This window comes from Saccostrea cucullata, unplaced genomic scaffold (genome assembly GCF_032062105.1).
Source record: "Saccostrea cucullata isolate Sc308-1 unplaced genomic scaffold, CSIRO_AGI_Scuc_v1 ctg10767, whole genome shotgun sequence".
NCBI classification, from domain to species: domain Eukaryota; kingdom Metazoa; phylum Mollusca; class Bivalvia; order Ostreida; family Ostreidae; genus Saccostrea; species Saccostrea cuccullata.
In genome coordinates this window covers 1-20,290 of record NW_026924120.1, presented here as the reverse complement: position 1 = coordinate 20,290, position 20,290 = coordinate 1, and the positions used below count along the sequence as shown (strand labels likewise).

At 33.7% G+C, this 20,290-nt stretch overlaps 2 protein-coding genes across 2 annotated transcripts; both read right to left on the bottom strand.

Annotated features, from left to right (window-relative positions):
• Positions 1-2,052: 2,052 nt before the first annotated feature.
• On the bottom strand, positions 2,053-2,617 carry LOC134265782 (uncharacterized; the record flags this gene model as incomplete). The annotated part of the gene is made up of 2 exons (XM_062747993.1): positions 2,251-2,617; positions 2,053-2,153 (listed from the first exon to the last, which is right to left on the bottom strand). Coding segments are annotated over exons 1-2 (309 nt in total), but the record flags the coding sequence as incomplete, so codon positions are not given.
• Positions 2,618-10,046: 7,429 nt separating this feature from the next.
• On the bottom strand, positions 10,047-11,346 carry LOC134265781 (uncharacterized). Its single transcript, XM_062747992.1, has 3 exons — positions 10,817-11,346; positions 10,621-10,722; positions 10,047-10,408 (listed from the first exon to the last, which is right to left on the bottom strand). Exons 1-3 carry the CDS (start codon positions 11,202-11,204, stop codon positions 10,095-10,097), a joined length of 804 nt encoding a protein of 267 aa, XP_062603976.1. The 5' UTR covers positions 11,205-11,346; the 3' UTR covers positions 10,047-10,094.
• Positions 11,347-20,290: the final 8,944 nt, after the last annotated feature.

Below are 20,290 nucleotides of genomic sequence, written 5' to 3'. Positions count from 1 at the left end.
AAAAGAAGTTTAAAAATGTTTTATTTTTCTGACATTAAGATAATTTATGACAAATTTCAAAAAAAAATTCGGATGTCATACATGCAGCCCGTATTGCTTTAAGCAAAATAATTTTGTAAATAAATGACTTATGACAAGGAAAGTAAATTTTTTAGTTCCATTTTATTGAAAATGCAGATATCGATAATTTTAAGAAGTTTTAAGCTGTTGCTTTTGGCAAAATTTTGTGATTTCAAATATTCCAAACGTTCCTTGAAATTTTTAAGAATCCACATCTGATTTACACCACTTCTCGAATATATTGAACATTGCAAAGTACCCTTGAAGTTCCCCCTTCACTTAAGGTTTTCCACCATCACAATTGTAATGGTTCAAAGTTCAAAAACAGCATTTATTTTCATTTAATATAGTTTGAATTTACCAGTTATTGCAAAAAAGGTATGACTGTTTGTGTCTATGGCATAGAAAAACGTTGTGATAAACTAATTTTTAGTAATTAAGTCATTTAAGATTTTATTTAATAAATATCATGTATATATTGAAAGTCTCTTTTCCAAAAAATCTTTTATGAGTATCTATACAGATTATGATTGAGGACTTTAGCTATAATATGACAATGTTATGATTTGAAAAGGTAAAATTCTGCATTCGAAAAGGGGCGAGAAAGCAGAGTTATGAAGATTCATTCTTTTCATTATCATATTGTCACTGAATAAGTTGAATACATAAAAACGTTGCTACACACTGTTTCAACATTAACAGGTCCAGTCCAAAGACTATGTCTACCTACGTAGCTATTAATAGCTACGAAGGTATTTAAACCTACCCAATGTAGCTATTTTTACCTACTTTTTTTATTATCTACATTTTGTGGCCAAAAGACTGAACGGCGCAACATGATCAAAAACATATTTTTTATACAATCACACTGATGATGAATAAGACAAAATTTTGACCAAAAAACGATTACTTCCTGAATCGGTAATTTTACATTAGATTCTATGCAAATTTGATAATATACAAAGTAATCATTATTTGGCCAAACTTTTGTCATATCCATCATAAGTGTGACTGTATAAAAAAAAAATTCAGTGTTCACCATGTTGCGCCGTTCCTGCGTTTGGCCACAAAATGCAAGGAAAGCAGAAAGTAGGGAAAAATAACTGGGTAGGTGTAAATACCTATGTAGATTTTAATAGCTACGTAGGTAGAAATAGTCTTTGGACTGGGCCTGTTAAACATGATTATGTCACACCCCGTCTCTCAATGTGATCACCGGCAAACATTATTAACTTTTTTATGGTTAAAGTAAACGACAAAAGTACTTTTGCATCATATTTTTTCACGTTCGAAAATTAAGAAATTGTCCTAATAAACTTGCCAACCAGAAAAACTTGATTGCATTCGGGAATTGCTGACAATAAATACCCCTTGACCCCGCGCATGATGCGTTCGAAGGAAAACAATGTCATTTTCACTTAATTCCAAAACTATACAAGCGGAGACACTCGCTCTCTCTAATTCAGAAATTCCGCCAGATTCAGAAGTTGTGCAAGTTTTGATCTCCGAGTTATGCATGAATTCGAAATGCGCTGTATTTGCAGAGTTCATTGTCCACGAGAAAGCAAAGACGCCGGTGGATGGAGATGTGAAGATACCCGTATGTCCATTGTAGGCATTGTCTAAAATGAAATGATTCTGGTCAGGACATTTTTATCAATATTACTGAAGGATAATGTAATTATTATAGAATATGGGAGAAAGACTCCTCTCACTTTTATTTGGGTACTCAATAAATTTACGATAAGATTTCAAGAAATTTACAGAATGAGATACACATTTCAAAATTTACGGAAGAATAGATCATACCACATGAGTAGCCATACCATTGTCCAGTTCCGAAACCCCATTAAATTATTTATTTGATGATAAAACTTATGATTTACAGTTTATTCTTACGATAAAAGAATATGATATATTGATACACCACAAACAATTTTAGTATTGTAGTGGCATTACACTTTCTCGTAATTTGTTAAAGCAAATACTCACGTGTATTGTGATCACACTATCAAAGACAATATTCTGAGAATGGCCTGTACTTCCTCTGTCCCTACTTAAGATGCTGGAAAACGCACACAAACCTGCCGTAACTAAAACATGAAAAATGCATCTCATATATTAACTTAGTATGCATATTAAAAAAATATTATGAAAAAAAATAATTTAAGTGTACCAGTCATGAATTACCATTCATTTCGGCGTTGACATTCTGACTTTCATTTTGACCACCCCTGCTCTTCCTTATCCGCTTAAATACACCTGGTTTATGTTGAATTTCATTCTCCAACATCTGTAATTTAACTTTCTCTTTCCAGTTTTCACAAACACATTTCTTATTCTTTCCTTGTTGGCTCTGTTCCTCCAGTTGTTCCACCCTCTCTTCCAATGCTTTCATCTTTTCTTCCAGTTTTAGCAAGGCACCAGTCTGCCTTAAAATGACTGGATTATCCCTTTCAGCATTATCAACCTTTCAGAAGCATTTGAGCGTGGTGTATTTACAGTTTGTACACCAGGATGCAGCACTGAAATGGCAAATTAAAATAAAAACAAAAATCAAAGACATCTCTCCCGAATATTGCCATGATCAAGTACGTGTTCCAGTTCTATGAGTTTTATAAGCATACATTGACTTTCAACTTGATTTACCCATCAACGTTAAGTTTTCCAAGTGGTGTATGTTTTCATTTGCAAAAACATTGTAATGTCTCAAGGTATTTGCAAAGGACCTACACATGCATATAAACACTCAAGTTGTTTGCAACTATGATGTCAGCTAATGGTTTTTTTAATTACTGAGAATGTAAAAAAAATTTGTTAGGTCACCTTCACAATATACTAAGGGGGTAAACTTTTGTACATAACAAGTTTCCAGCACCTATGTTGGCAGATTTGTTGTTTTACAAAAAAAGGAACAGTTCTATTTATAAATGTCATATACAGAATGTATTTAATATTCAGAGGACAAGGGGTGTCTCAGCACATGCTGGTACAGGGGCTCCGTGAGATAAGAAGAAAAAAGCTGACATTTTGCCAGATAGGGAAATGTACTAATACAAACCATGTACCTCGTATATTCATATACATTATCTCCAATTTTTTTTTGTTCATTCATGATTAAAGTTCTGTTAGACCCTTTCACGATAACTACGGTACTACTCTTTTTCAGGCAAAATTATATATTTTGGCGAAATATGACGTAAAAGTAATTGTCTTATACACGTCATTTAATTATCTATCAACAAAAACTTCGCTAAACGTTATTAATTTGCCCTGCAAAAGAGTAGTATCGCAGTTATCGTGAGGGGCTAATTGATTCGTGTAACACACAAATTATCATGAAGCAGAATTTATAAAAACTTTTACAAGAATAGAGGAAGTCTTCTGCTGTGGACTTAAATTTGACATTTTTATATATCAAGGATGTTTTTGACAATAATATTCATATTCATTCCTAGTTGATTTGGTTTATCCCATGTAAGACACATGTTCTCTATATCTGGCTGTCGTATTTTACTAAAGAAAAGACATTGAACTAAACTTTATGATAAACACAAACTTAAGATCAACTTTCAGCATTTGTAGCAATACAGTGTATACCATTATCCCCTGCTATGGAGTTTATGATTACAATTAAAGATGATTAACATGCGAACAATTTCAAAAACGAAACAGGCTATTAACAAATAATTTGATGATGCAATTTCAATTCCCTATCGTTTAAAATAAATATTTTGACAAACTCAAATGTCGATCAATTAACTTGTCGAGTGTTGACATCCGTCTTTCATACAAATTGTTGGGTCATTATATTTACACTGAATTTTCAGATTTCTTTTTCATTTACCCGATTATAATAAGATTATGATAAGAAACACACGACGGATATATCCGATCGACAGTAGATTCCTTCTCCTTAATGCTACGCTTACTTGGTTCGTCTCTGTTTTCCAGAGGTCCGTGTCGGGTCTGCTCATAATTTGTTTTGTTAAATTGGACTCGCATTATTTTCGCATTTCATTTCAATGTATCTGACGTCAAATTCCACAATCATTAAATTTTTATCAACTCTAGTCGATAGGGTGGGGGTTCTATTATTTGAAAACCTGACTTTAGTAATTGTAAAACATGAAGAGCGTTAACGTTGATTCAATGGTGAATTATCCTAAACGGACAAAAATACGGATCCATGGTTTTATGACTAATCAGCCTTTGTCGTTTTCAAGATTGATTTCTAAATACTTCTCCAGTAAACTCCTATGCAAATTTTTTTACAACTTGAAGATAACTGTAAACTGACTTTAAATGCATAAAAAGGATTAATTCTGTGAGTGGGAAATCTAACTTATACCTTTAGCTCACTATCTATGAAGGAAAATTTCCAAACCCAACCAGGCCTTTTACAGTTTTAAATACTTTTACTATTAACCCCAACAATAAAAATGAATTTGAATAACCATACCTTTACTGGATTCCAAAACTCAATAAAAATCTTACACTCGAATATACATATAGCGGGTACCAGTAAATGTTCTAATAACCTCTTTACTTCTCATTAAATATTTACAGGCATGAAGGAGAAAATTCAGGAGCACTGTACACTGTTGTAATCGAGAAGTGGTGTAAATCAGATGTGGATATTTAAAAACTTCAAGGAACTTTTAGAAAGTTTGAAATCACAATATTTTATCAAAATCGTAAGACTTCTCTACACTTTATACAACCATTCCCCGCAAAATATTGAAATCCAGGTTTTTTGATATTGTAGAAAGCTATTTTTCTATATGAATAGGAATCGTTAATGTACTTACGGTAAATTTTCTAACTTTGTTATTGGTCATTGTGCAAAATTGTTTTGTTTAAAAGATATTCTGATTATGCACACAAGTACTAATACTCTGAAGTTGACATCAAAATGATGCTCGAATTTCTGATTGACAAAATCTATATAGTTTTTGGAGATCAGGTCTTCCAACAGTCCATTGAATTTTCCATGGATACTAATTGCGCCCCATTATTAGCAGACATTTATTTGCATTAAAACGAAGCAGAATTTTTTCGAAAGCTTCTACATGAAAAGAGGAAAACAATACTGTGTGGAATTCAATTTGACAATTAAATATATTGACGACGTATTATCTATTAACAATGGTTACTTCCTTTCATTTGTTGACTCGATATATCTCAGTAAGCTTGAAATAAAAAAAAAACACCACAGAGTCTGGCACATCTGTTTCATATTTAGATATTATACTAGAAAAAGACGTTAATGGCAATCTAACAACCAGGCTTTTTCAGACTTCAACTTTTCAATCTTCAACTTTTCTTATATATACTCATGCAGCAATAAACCCTTACCACTTGCATATTCAGTTTATGACTCTTAGTTGATTCGATACGCAAGAGCATGCTCTATGTATGAACAATTTCTAAACCCAGAAAAGCTATTCATAAACAAGTTGACGAAACAAGGACTTTGAAGTCACTTCAAGTTCAATGGTCGACACAATGACCTTGTCAGCAAATACAACCTATCGCTGAATGAAATGCTGACTGACTGTTTTCATTCTAATTGTTAAGTCATTATATTTACACATTGCATTGGCTACGGATTTTCCTCGTTTTTTTCCTGACCATCACAAGGTACACATGGTAGATGTGACCAGTCAGGAGGGGATGTTTACTCCTCCTTGGCACCTTTTCCCATTTCTGATGTTTCAGAGGTACATGTGTTTTTGCTCTGCTCCCGATTTGAATTGTTTAAATGGACTTTGAACATAAATACTCTTCGTTTTCTCCATACTAATGTTGCATTTTAAAAATGATGAATTTATCTGTAAGACAAGCTACAAATTACAAATGAGCTTCGCCGCCAGATCCCCATCAGTCGATCTGCAGTACGTTACATATATGTATATAATCCCCAGCTTCTGAAGGTTCGCTTTTCAAGTCCATGCCAGTGCTGAACCTACTGGGAACCTCATTGCGGCCTCCTAACCACATCCTTTATTTGCGACCCACACTCCCCTAAGTAAGGCCCTGAAAACTTTTTTAAAAAATCAAAATAATGTGAAATTGAAAATAAAAAAAAAAATATTTAAAAAATGATTAAGAATGACACAAACAATATGCTACGTTAAAACTAATTATATAAATGAAACTATTAGAATAAATTTTAAAAGGGTTAAATCTAATTTTAAAAAATGCAAGAAAAAGAAAATAATATGTTTATAAGAAAGGTATTTTCCAAAACATTCCGGTGTAACGTTGAATTTTGACCGGGGTTGAAAACTGACCCAGGGGTCATTTTTCAACGTTGAATAGTGAGACCAAAGGTGTTGAATTTAGACCCTAGTCCGTTGAAAACTGAGCCGGGTCGTGGAAATTTGATCATGAAACCGGTTCAATAGCATAAAAACACATATTTATGACTTGGTTTTCACAACTGTGATTCAATCCATAAGCGTCGGGAAAGGGGGGGGGGTAGATATGCTTACTCATTTTTTTTTTTTTTTTGCAAAGATAGACATAATATAGGTATTGAACAATGTGAAATTGGTTTAGCCCCCCCCCCCCCCCGCTTTCAACAGGTACGTTACAGTGTAGTCAAAGAAGAAAGAGTAAGTGGTAGTGGTTTAAAAAAAAAAGAAATTTGATCCTACACCCACCCACCCCAATAGGATTTTCGGGTTTGAACTACTAGTTTCGGCAATGGACAATTTTTTTTTCGTGTCAATTTTTTCAGATTAATTTTTTTTTTAATTACCATCCCCCGGCACTTTCAATTTGCTTCCGACACCAATGTAATCAATACACACTCAATTCAGGAATTCAGTTATATTCTTAGAATAAAATATCTTCAAAAAGTATCTTAGCTTTCAAAGTTACATGTAGCTTAAAATCGCAATATTTCATTTAATATTTATTTAAAAAGAAGTACATTTGTATATGAATATTAGTAAACAGAGTTACAAAATATACATTTTAGTTCAGAAATTTGTTTATTTATATATTTTTTGTGCTAACAACACTTCATTTATTTTAATTTTAAAATTCGTAATATTAGTATTTGGAAAATAGTGAGAGTTTTACGCATTATGCACGTAAGTTTTAATGCTAATTTAGTTATGCACAACATTAATAACTTAAAATGTCCAACTTGAAAACCGGATTTTTTCAAAATAAAAGGTTCAGTGAACAGTTCAATACATATTTATTTTGTTAGTTAGAGGAGGTAAAAGGGGGATGATCTCCCATCTTGGGGATTAGTACCATACATGTATATATTTGAAGAATGTTTTTTTGGGGTTTTTTTTAAGGTATTTGTGACTGGGCTGTTTTCTTCGTTTTTTTTAGTTTTTTTAATCAAAAAATATTTGCTTAGATACCAGTACACAACCCTGACTTTCAGCGTTATTTAATTTTTGTAATGAAGTAGCCAAAATATAACATTGAAGCGGTCCTTCCATCCAATTTTTCAACACTTGCTAGTTTCCCTTTCCACTTTTTGTTTGCTTGTTTTATTGTTTCGTTTATTTATTTTGTTTATGGTGTTTTGTCACAATATTTCAGAGGGTTTTGACACCATACCCCCGCCTCCGCATACCTCATCTCCGAGAAAAACTTTAGGATCCTCTGTGTGTGTGTGTGTGTGTGTGTGGGTGTGTGTGTGTGTGTGAGGGTGTGTGTGCTTGTTTCTTTGAAGAGGAATGCGCTTTTTAGGTGTTCAGATCAAAAGAAGTTGCAAGGACGGCGTTTTTAGCTCACCTGAGCCATAGGCTCAAGTGAGCTTTTCTGATCATTTAATTGTTGATATCAAAGATGGCGGGAAGTGCAGCTTCTAGTCCATCCCAGACTCTAACTTTAGTTTTCATTCTCAAGGTTATGCTCCAAAAACGATCGATTTTTAGGCCGAGGCAGACTTAGACAGAAAAGCTTGTTACACGGATTTCACCAACCTTGTTTAAAGTCAGCATTGCTTACATGTTATGGTCGCTATATTGATCTTTTCACAAATATGACCTATCATTAAATTCATTTTGACCGATGTGTTTCATTCTAATTTTTAAGCTTTTAATTTTTTAATTTTTATACTGAATTTGACTAGATGGGATGTTCTGCCCACCTGATCAATATAATATTATATAGGGCTCACTTTCTAGACACCAGATTTCCAGGATTTTTGTTTTATGCCCTATTCATAGTTTTGTAGTTTATGGATGTGGATATTAGAGAGTATTGCCAAAAAAAAGTTGTCATGCTTGAAGATAACTGATTAAAATGTACATATATAAACGGGATGATCAGTTTATTTCTATTATTCTTGAAAAGGTGAAAAAATTGAAACCGAAATATACAAATGTAAATATAGAAATACTGATAAATCCCGTAAAACAACTTCCCAGTTCAAAAAAAAATGTTCAAACTCTGAGGTGGGGCCAATATTCAACAGGGTCTATTTTCAACTTGTTGAGGTCATCGAGGGTAAGAAAAAAAAACAAGAGACCCAGGGGCCACAGCGCTCACCTGAGCACATCAGCTAGGAAAAAGCACATATCAGATCAGAACTGAAAGTTTACTGAGGTGGGGGGAGAGGGCTTGAATCTAAACCCCCCAGGGGATCGTAATGTGAACGAACTAGAATCTACACTACCTGAGGATGATTCCATATAAATATTACTAATCATGGCTTTGAAATACTTGAAAAGAAGATTTTAAAAGGTTGCCAATATATATTCCTATGTTAAATTTTGATCGGCCGTTTTGGTCCCACCCTACCTCTGGGGGTCATGATTTGAACAAATTTGAATTTTCACTAATGAGGATGATTCCACATGAATTTCATCTTTCCTGGTCCAGTGGTTCAGGAAAAGAATATTTTTAAAGATTGTTCCTATATATTCCTATGTAAAACTTTGATCGGCCATTTTGGCCCCACCCTACCCCGGGGGTCATGATTTGAACAAACTTGAATCTACACTACCTGAGGATGATTCCACATGACTTTCATCGTTCCTGGCCGAGTGTTTCTGGAGAAGAAGATTTTTAAATATTTTTTCCTATATATTCCTGTGTAAAGCTTTGATCGGCCATTTTGGCCCCACCCTACCCACGGGGGTCATGATTTGAACAAATTTGAATCTACACTAACTGAGGATGATTTCATATGAGTTTCATCTTTCCTGGCCCAGTGGTTCTTGAGAAGAAGATTTTTAAAAAATGCCATTAATTTTTCTCTAATTCATAATTATCTCCCCTTGGAAAAGGGCGTGGCCCTTCATTTGAACAAACTTGAATTCCCTTCACCCAAGGATACTTTGTGGCAAGTTTGGTTGAAATTGGCCCAGCGGATCTTGAGAAGAAGATGAAAATGTGAAAAGTTTACGACAACGACAGACGACGGACAAATTTTGATCAGAAAAGCTCACTTGAGCCTTCGGCTCAGGTGAGCTAAAAAAATATCAAGCTGTTGAAAAATGACCCCGGGTATAAATTCAACGACTTTTGGTCTCAATTTTCAACGGAGAAAAAACACCCCTGGTTCAATATTCAACGTTGAAAAATGAACCCCGGGTCAATTTTCAACTGGGGTCAATATTCAACGTTACACCGGACTTGCCTTCCACAAAACTACCATGTTGTTAATTTGTTGTTAACTTTTAATTTACCGTATGGCAGTGAATAAAAGATTACTATTCGATATTCATATATATATAATGTTCCAAGTTAATCTGTCTCTCTAAGACGGGTATTTTTTTAATAGAGTTCTTAAAACATATTTGCACAACCGTTTTAGGATGTTGAAAGCATAAAGAGATTTTAATTATTTTTATTTAAATTTTTATCATCATATTATCTCTGAATAAGTTGGATAGTATACATAAAAACGTTCCTACACACTGTATCAATATTATACATGGATATTATGTCACACATCGTCTTTCAATTTGAACACTTTTTTTAATAGTTAAAGTAAAAGACAACAATATTTTGCATGATGGATATTTTTTCACGTTCAAATTAAAAAAAATGTTTTAATAAACTTGCCAACCAGAAAAACTTGATTGCATAAGGGAATTGCTGACAATAAATGTCCCTTGACCCCGTGCATGATGCGTTCGAACGAAAACAACATCATTTTTATGTAGTTCTAAAACTATAGTCGTGGATACACTCCCTCTCTCTACATGAGGCGGTCCAACAGACTCAGAAGTTGTTGTAGTTTTGATTTCCGAGTTATGCATGAATTCAAAGTGCCCTATTCCTGCAGAATTCATTGTCCACGAGAAAGCAAAGACGCCATTGGATGGAGATGTGAAGATACCCGTATGTCCATTGTAGGCATTGTCTAAATGTAAAATTTTTATTTTTTTTATTTTTAAGATTTAGATGAACTTCTATTAAAAAGAAAACTGTTGATGGGGCTTCGACATTCAGATATCTGCAAAGTGAGCAATTTCATTAAAAACTTATCTTTACAGTTTTAAACCTCTATACAGTGTCTGCAATATAAAAAAAATCATTTAAAAATCTAACAGTGTTAACTTTACAAATGCTCACGTGTGTTTGTGATCACGCTATCAAAGACAATGGTCTGCGAATGGCCTGTACCCCCTCTGTCCCTACTTAAGATGCTGGAAAACGCACACAAACTTGTCCTCCCTCAAACATAAAAAGAAAGCATTTTTAAAAATATACATTTTTTAAAATTTATTTTATCAAAAAATTGATTTCATATATACAATTCAGGACTTACCATTAATTTCGGCGTTGACACTCTGACTTTCATTCTGACCACCACTGCTCTTTCTTACCCGCTTAAATACACCTGGTTTACGCTGAATTCCATTCTCCAACATCTGTAATTCAACTTTCTCTTTCCTATGTTCACAAACACATTTCTTATCTTTTCCTTGTCTACTCTGTTCCTCTAGTTGTTCCATCCTCTCTTCCAGTGCTTTCATCTTCGCTTCCAGATTTAACAAAGCATTAGTCTGCTTGAAAATGACTGCATTATCCCAATTCAACCTTTCAGAACCATTTGAGCGTGGTGTATTTACAGTTTGTACACTGGCATCCAGCACTGAAATGGTAAGAATGAAATACAAACAAAAATCAAAGACATCTCTTCCGAATATTGCCATAATCAAGTAGGTTTTCCAGCTCGATGAGTCTTGATAACCATACAGTGAATTTCAACTTGATTTACACATAAATGTTAATGCCCTGTAAATCTCCCAAGTTTTGTATGGTTTCAGTTTCAAAAACCTTGCATCTTAAGAGTTATCAGTGAATAACGTTAAGTGTATTTTGCACACGACCTACAGATGCATAAATTAATCAAGTTGTATACAACTATGATGTCAGCACATGGTGTCCTTGACCTTTCAAATCTGGAAAAAAAAAATATTATCTAGCTTTCTAAATACTAGTACAATAAATTGACTTTTAATCTAAATCGATCAAGAAATTAAAACAGTAATAAAAAACATGTAAGACGTTTCGTCTTTCATTTACTAGTACTTTTAAAATGTTCTTTAAAATTGAAAAACAATCTGGTACTTTACATGCATAATCGAAGATAATCCACCAAATGGGGAAAGGGAAATTCAATTCAATTCAATTCTTTATTGGCACTAAAGCACATATTTATATACAGGAATGTGTTGTTAGCCATATACATGTATTGCAAAATATTATTGTAAGCTTGTTTCTAATATCAAAACAGTCTCTGATATATAGACAGATTTGTTTCGTAGATACAAAGTTATGTGGATTAGGCAAACAAGATAAGTTATTAACATCTAGTAGGATGCACACTGACCCCCTATTTTCTTTGCGATTTTGAATTACACTTTATGAGTACTTATCCAAAATATACTTCTCAAAAAATCCTTGATTTAACAAATTTCAGGAGTGACTTACCTTAATAATGTATGGTGATATATTGTTTTTGTTTGAATAGGCATAGATTTTGTTAAACCTGCTTCAGTAAATATCTTACTGTCCTGCACTCTATCCAACAAGCTACTATAAGTTATCCAGTGGCGTACATGCCTTTCTGCTAATGTGTAGGGTAGTGTCAAGTCACAGATTTAAGCTGAGGTGCAAAGTGTGGGTAGACAAAGAGTTTCATCTCGATGAGTAGGGAGGGGGGTCAAAGGGGGCATTTTTGCAAACTCAGACCTCTACAATTTTAATTTGACCAGTGAAAATATGAAGACGTATTTACAGTTCACATCGTAATGTGAAGACCGCTGAACAAATCTGAAAACTCTTAACTTATCCTTTTACTCTGCCTAGAAAATATGGAAACTTCCTTACTGAGTGAATAAGCAAAATTTGATCCATACTTTGAACTTCCTACTAAATCTAAGAATATAATTCAAGTTATCAATTTCATTTGCACTTATTATGGACTCCTGTTGCTTTCGATGAAAATTTTAATGCAGACTTAATTTTATTAACACTTGAACTTTGGCTTTAAAAATTTCCAGTTATGAGAATACTAGTAGTCTTGTCCTTCAATATAAAGCAAAAGTGTAAACATAATCGGATAGGTATAAAAGTGTAGATTGGTAATAATGGGTTTTTTTGGCATTTGCAACAAAATAAATAGGTACCATTTGTATTAACAAATCTTAACATTTTAACATTTAAATTGCCCCTTTATTCAACCAAATCTAAACAAATTTTAACAAAATGCCCTTAATTCAACCAAATCTTTATTCCAGAGAAAATGATTTGTAGGCTATAGGCTACAGCCTTTTTGCCTATATGGAATATATGCCACTGATATCTTATATATTTATCAGGTCCGGAACGATATACAGCCTACAGTATACCTGTACCTAGGAAAGTTTTGCATTGCAAATTTGGGGGAAAATAACCAAAGCTGCCTTTCTGGCAGTTCGACCAGCTCTTGAAAATAATCATTTTTTTTAGATAGATATAACGATGGATTCATTGGGAGGGGGTCAATTTTTTCGAAATTTGAATCAAACAAAAAATATTTCTTAGTTTTGTCAATTTCACTATCGAAATTTAAATATATTTTTTCCATCTTTTTGTAGGGAAACCAAACAAACTTTTGCTACCAAAAGCAGGGCGGATCCAACATCTTCAATTGAACTTTTGTCATTTATAATCGAAGTACGAGTCATTCCACATATCGGTAAAAAAGCTCAACTTTTAATCTTTATTTATTCAAATTATGGTTAGTTTCTAATATCATTTCTCCTTTTCTACCTGCCTGATATGGTTTCAAACCTTTGCAAGAGATTAATTAGTTATCAACTTCATTCGCATATAGGAGAATCCAGGAGAGGGTGATGAAGGGGGGGTCCAGGCAACCCCTAGAATTTCAGTTTTATTAGAACACCTGTTTCACTCAGGTGACCTATTGCCATCCGTTTTTGTCCGTCGTCGTCCCTCGTGCGTCGGTCATTATAACATTTGAACATTTTCAGCTTCTTTGCTTGAACCACTGAACCAGTCTTAGCTTGCAGCATCGAAGGGGTACAAAAATTATAAATTTCATGGTCCTCCAGGGCATGAGGGAAAGGGGCTACAACCATCATAAATAGTGCAATCTTCTTTAAGTATTCGGGTTTTTTTTTCTTAGCAATGATCAAGTTTAAAATATTGGTCGAAGAATTTTATCGAAATGAATAGCCCTCTGTTGATAAATAGTTCTTTATGTCTCATATTGTCTGACAACATGAACAACTATTAATCAAAAATGGTGCCCAAATGACATCGCCGCCCTACACTACACGATTGACAAGATTTGAGGATGAGGGTGAAATGCAGTTATATTTATATCATACACTAGTACAAGTGTGATTTGACTAAACATCAATTTCTTTCGTCCGCTTTAGCAAAAATGAACCTTCTACATTTTATTGAAAAAAAAACAATCTTTTGATTGTGTAATAAAATTGCATTCCAGAAAGACCTCACACATAATCGACAGAGATTTAATTAGGCTAATGAGCCCGAGAACGTGCGATTAACTTGACCAGGAAGACAGTTCACTACCACCATGATTAAATTAAAAGTACATTTTCGAAATTATACAATACCAGATATTATATATTTGATTGATTCTTAATCTCTGGTCAATATACACGTAAAATGCATTTGAGTCTTAAATTATTTTATTCCTAATCGAATTTTTAGACTTAAAACTATATTAAGACTTTTGAGCTATCTTTATCCAGTATCACGACCAGGAAAAAAATGCAAAAAAAACTGGCAGGCAAAATTTCTAGAATTCTAATGCATCAATCAGTCATGACAGTAACAGTGAGTGAAGTTTGAAAATCTTCAGGGCCGTCAATTCAGAAGCTTAAATCTGTTGTTGATTTGTTAATTCGTCACAACGTTTCATGGTTTCCATCATATCTTGACTTTAATTATGTGTAAGCTGTGGCTAAAGATAAATACATCCGAATCTAGATAGGAAATGACCATGAATCCACAGGAAGTCGCGGCGGAGGAAAGTGACCTTCACAGAAAGGCTGGCCGTGTAACAAAGAGGTCTCCCCATCACACGCCGGGATTACAACTACTGGCAAAAATTAGAATGCTTGTTCAAATTTGAAAGTGTGAACTTTTTAGTCCCCACCCCGGAAGACGAAACTTTGTCGCCTTTGAGTCAGACACAAAAGCTTATTTTGTTTGTTATAACTTGCAGTGCAATAAGGATGAACATGGAGTATCTTTTCTTCTTTTGGATTGTCTGTGTTTTTCAGGGTAAGGAAATATATTTCAGAAAAAAATATGTTGATTTCATAAAGAAAATTTTTGCTTCAAAGACATTTCTACAGAATTAATAATTTTTTGTTATTTCTTTTCAAGATTTTACACACAATTTATGAGTGAACGAAATGTGAAGGAATTGCTTCTAATCATGCTAATTGATAACCATATTGTTTCTCATACATATCTAGCCATACGCACCTTCTTTAGTAGCTACATGTATGTACTTGTACTAAACGTTTAAGGTCATCGAGACAGCGGATTTTCAGGCAAAGTAATTAATACTAATATTTGTAATAAATTTGTCCCAAATCTAACCAATTCCAAAATTAAAAGGGTGAATTTCATGAAGATTTGATTCTTAAAAAAAATATAATTACATTACTAGTAAATAACGATGGGGCATAAATATAAGCTATTAGTGCATGGACAATATGATTAGCAAGGAACAGTAACTTAAGACCTCAGTTTCATATCTACACAAGGAAACATTTTAAAGCAATAAGTAGAAGGGTATTCTGAAAATAGATGTCCACCGCATTATTAGAAAAAAGAATTTTAAGAGCATGCGTGGATCAGGGGTGGGGGGTGGGGGGTTAGAGAAGGGCGGCTGCAATTTAATTGCAAAACTCAAAAGCTAATTGAGATATTGCCCGGTAATGAAAGTTTAACACATTTAAAGAATGTATGAATTTAAAACATTTACCTTTGACCATTTGACTTGAAAAAATAGGGGTCTTCCTTAAACCATAAGGAGTTTGGTATAAAATTTCACTACTAGTATAAAAAAGATCAAAGTGTTATGGGAAAATAAATTGTCAATTCATATAGAATATAAATTCTCAAAAATATTAGATTTCCCGCCAATCACACCCATATTTCGTTCTATGCCAACAGATTGTACCAGGCCCGTAGGAATCACATTCAGTTGTTGTTGTTGTTGGGGGGGGGGGCACAACCATACATTTTCAGTACTATCAACACATGAAGAAAGAAAAGAGATCATCAGACGTTATTATTGAGGGGACACAAGTATATGGTAGCTTTACTTTCTGTAGTGTTCTATACATCGGCAAAGTTATTGGGGAACACGTCCCCGTGGTCCTCCCCTGGTTCCTACGGCCATTTGTCACTTTTTGATTGTTCAAAGTATATAAAGGATAATAAAAATACAGATTTAAGAGAGCCGTTATCAACAAGCGTTCTCTGCGTAGTGGTTGTAATTTATAGTTTTCCTTATAAATTAAAACGGCATGCAGTTATTATGTTAAAAACGAGAAATCAAAATTGATCTAGTTGTAACTCGTCAAGGTATAGACAAAAGTCAGCTCAATACCTGCAAGCAGCCATGTAGAAAAAAGTACGAAAAACCAAATACATGCATGACCAGAGACAAACAGACAAACAGATAGAGGGAGAGAGGAAGAGGAAACTTATTGTTCCTTCCGGTTTCATTGGTTGGGAACTGAAAGAAAAACTTAGAATATTAGTGTCAAGATAAACAAGGAAGGGTGCAGTTTTTTGAAATCTCAAGTTCTACTTATATGAAGTGAACACATCCACTCCCCGTTGTTCTTTTGCTAAATCATATAAGCTCTTCAGTGAGTAATTCTTATTAAACGCGTTAGATGATTAATTGCGGAAACGGAAAATTGAAGGCTAATGCGTTACAGTGTTCAAAATGAATGTAGCATCTAAAGAATTATATACTCTGGTTTTGTAATTTATACTTAATCTGTTTTGATGGTTTTTAATCTGATTGAAGGAGCAATACTACTCATTACATTAAAGTGTTTTGTAATAGATAAAGATGCTTAAGAAATAGCACTTAATAAAACTTACCGATTACATCACAAGTCTCCATACAGGTTTCCTTTTCAACTTATCTATAACTGAAGAGAAAAAGAAGAACGACTTCAATGCGCGCCAAATTTTGGCCACAAATCCTAAATTTTGTAAAGGCAACCATATGTATTGAAAGTTGTAGAAATGTTTTATATGATATATGAACACATTATCAGAAGAATTTGTCTTCAAATTCTATAAATATAACATGTTGGAAACCACCCAAACTGTACAGTTAAATTTAATAATTGTTTTCAGATCATAATGGTTCTGCAAACTTGAAGTTAATTGTAATAGAGCCGGAGAATTGTATTGTTGTTTGAATTTTATTTAAATACTATGAGGTTTTATATGTCTCTGCTGAGACATGCTAGAATTTTATTAATCTATGTAATACATATAAAATCCTCATGCTTTTTCTATAAACAATATATTTTGGAGTTGTCATGTTGTAAATTTTGAATTTATCGGGTGGCAATAAATACAAAATTTACAACATGATAAGTTGACAACTAAATTTTGTATTTAGTCCCACCCGGTAAATTCAAAATATACAACATAACAAAACGATTACTTTATAGGCATAACCTGCCCGGACGTCTGACCAAATATCAATTTCCTTTGTAAAAACTATAGTGTATAATTACTAGTAACCAAAAAATAAATAAATATGAAAGGAAACAAACAAAACAAAAATCGAACAAAAATGAATGCATTGTATATAATCTAGTAAATCAGTATTTGAAGCAAGTCAAATTCTGAAGTACTGTATAGTATCTTGAATAACTTATAATTACAGGTGTCCACGCTTTTAACTGTTCTTCGGGATTTCAAGCAACTATTCTGGGAACGTGCGCAGATGTAAACGAATGTCAAGGTAGGGAACATTTATATACTAGTCCACAAATCAACACCACCATCACGTGCACCACCGCCCCTGATCTTTCTCAGAAGACAGTCGGGTCATGGTGTAACTAGTGCATATATGCTAGGTAGATTCTAGCTAACAAGCAAAATATGAGCAACGTACAACCTATCTTTCAGTTTGAGAAGCATTTTATTTAAGCATTGCTGACGCATGCACTCCAATAAAATATCTATGCACAAATCTTTATTCATTTCATTTTGGAATCCACTTACTTCAGGTTCAGCCCCGTGTACGAAAGGCACATGTGAGAACACAAATGGAAACTACTTCTGTGATGACAGTCAGTCGGTAGATAAAAACAAAAGGGTTACCTGTGGCTCAGGTATGTATTCTTATCACTCAGTTTTATTACTAGTATTATATCCCCTCAGGCTCGTGACGAATTGGGATGGGGGAGATGGGGAATAGTAAGGTGCTTGTGTGAGTGCGTGGGTGGGATAGTATACACTTATCCACTGGTTGTGAGTGGGATAGCTCTTTTATCAACCCGCGACAGGAACTATTCCCCGAGGGCTTGCTTGAGGGGAATAGTTCCTGTCAAGGGTTTGATGAAAGAGCTATCCCACTCACAACCAGTGGATAAGCGTTTTATTATACTGATGTATATTATAATTTCTGAGTCTATTGATTTTTCGCTGGAAATCAAAAGTGGCGGCAAAATTGCATGAAAATCTTCTGAGGGGTGGATAGCAAAAACTATACCCCGGGGTATAGCTTTCTATGCGTGGAAATTTTCAGACTATGAAAAATAGTCATTTTACCTTCTGAACTTTATATAACAAACATATTTTAACAGAAGTATAATAATTTGTTCTAATGTGCATATTTGGAAGTGGCATAATTTGCAAAGGGAACAATATCGAAAGGCTCATTTTTGAGAGAATTAATGATTTGTCTTTTTAACAAGTTCATTAATTATTTTTTCAATACTGTAAATCAACTTTTATTTGCGATTGATTTATTTCGCGATTTACCAGGGATAAACTACTTCGCAACGATTAATTTTCGCGATCAAGCCTATTTTGAATCTATAGATACATACAGTTAATTAAGGACCGGTATGTGGTGAGAAATATTCGTGAATCTCGCGAAAATTTCTCGCACGCGAATAAAAAGTTGGTGTACAGTATGTTCCTCGCTGTAGGCCTAATAAATAATAAGCGAGAGATCTTACCTTTTACATGTAGAGTACAACTCTCTTTTTGGCTAAATTAGAAGAAGAACGTCCGCTATATTGATATGACTTGCATGTTTTCAATGTATTAAATAAATGTAACTTTTATGACATATACCTTTGAGAAAAAATTAAGATGTGTCGTATTGTAAATTTTGAATTAACAGGGCGTCAGTAAATAAAAAAAATTGTAAAGTGAAACTGCCACCCGGTAAATTCAAAATTTACAATTTGACAGGTGTTAAGATGTTACACTGTACTTAATTATGGGATGTTTTTTTTCACTTTGCATTGTTTTTTGCAAAATAAAAATGTATTAATTATGATTATGCGGGTGTATATACAAAGAAAAAATACTTTTTTCCATCAACTCTTGCATATTTTTTATGATCAAAAATTAATTTAGTTTAATCGTATGGAATCACATTTGGATTTTTTTTTCAGTTACATGCGATAATTTCGCACGTTGTGACGTCAACACAACGACCTGTGTCTGTCAGCCTGGTTATTCGGGACAGACCTGCAGCTTTAAGTTACCCTGTGATAAAATGTGTAGAAACAACGGTACATGTGATTTCCTGGGGACGCAGGAAGTCTGTATTTGTACGAATGGCTATACCGGAAGCGAGTGTCAGTATAGCCTGGATCTGTGCTCTCAGTCGTGAGTATTCCTATCTTCCTCTACAAGTGTGTGGTGTATATCACTCTCTGGTATTTACTACTTGGCAATACTTTACTCCCTAGGCATGTGAACTATGCTACAGAAGCAGATAGGACCAAAACAGTAGCTACCCCCCCCCCCTTTTTCATAAAACTTTGAAAGTGGCGTTACAAATAACATTGAAATAAAATGTAATTTGTAAAAAAAAAAAAAAAAAAAAAAAAAAAAAAAAAAAGACATTTCTTAATTTAATTGTTATGACAAATTATTAGTTTATGACTTTTTTTTTTAAATAATTCGATAATTCAATCAAATACAAAGGTTAAACCCGCTATATATTATTATATTATGACTATAGGGAACGTACAATAATTAAGAATTCATAATTTTCTGTCCATCTTTACATCCAAATGTGTTACTAAATCGTGTACGGGAAATAACTCAAATAGTGTCAAGATCACAAAACAATAAGCTTTTTTTGTTCGTCACTTTGGAATTGATATTTAAGAATTCAAATATCATAATGTTGATGACAAAAAAGAAAAAAATATATAACGACCAATGACCCCCAACTTTATAGTCAAAAGTTAAACAGTGCTTGTCAGGAGTCTACATTTATGAAGGGTGGGAGTTTGTTTTAGTATCTACATGTAGTTTATGATTGAATTCTATCGTGGATATCTATAAATAGCTTTAGCAGTGCTCGATTGTATTTCTCGGTTTTTATACATTTCAGTACGTCTGTGTGCTTAAATAACGGAAGTTGTGTCTATGGACAATTCAATAAATTCCCAACGTGTGAATGTCAAGGAGGTTACGTTGGACTTTACTGTGAAGCAATGACCAACTGTAGTGCTCT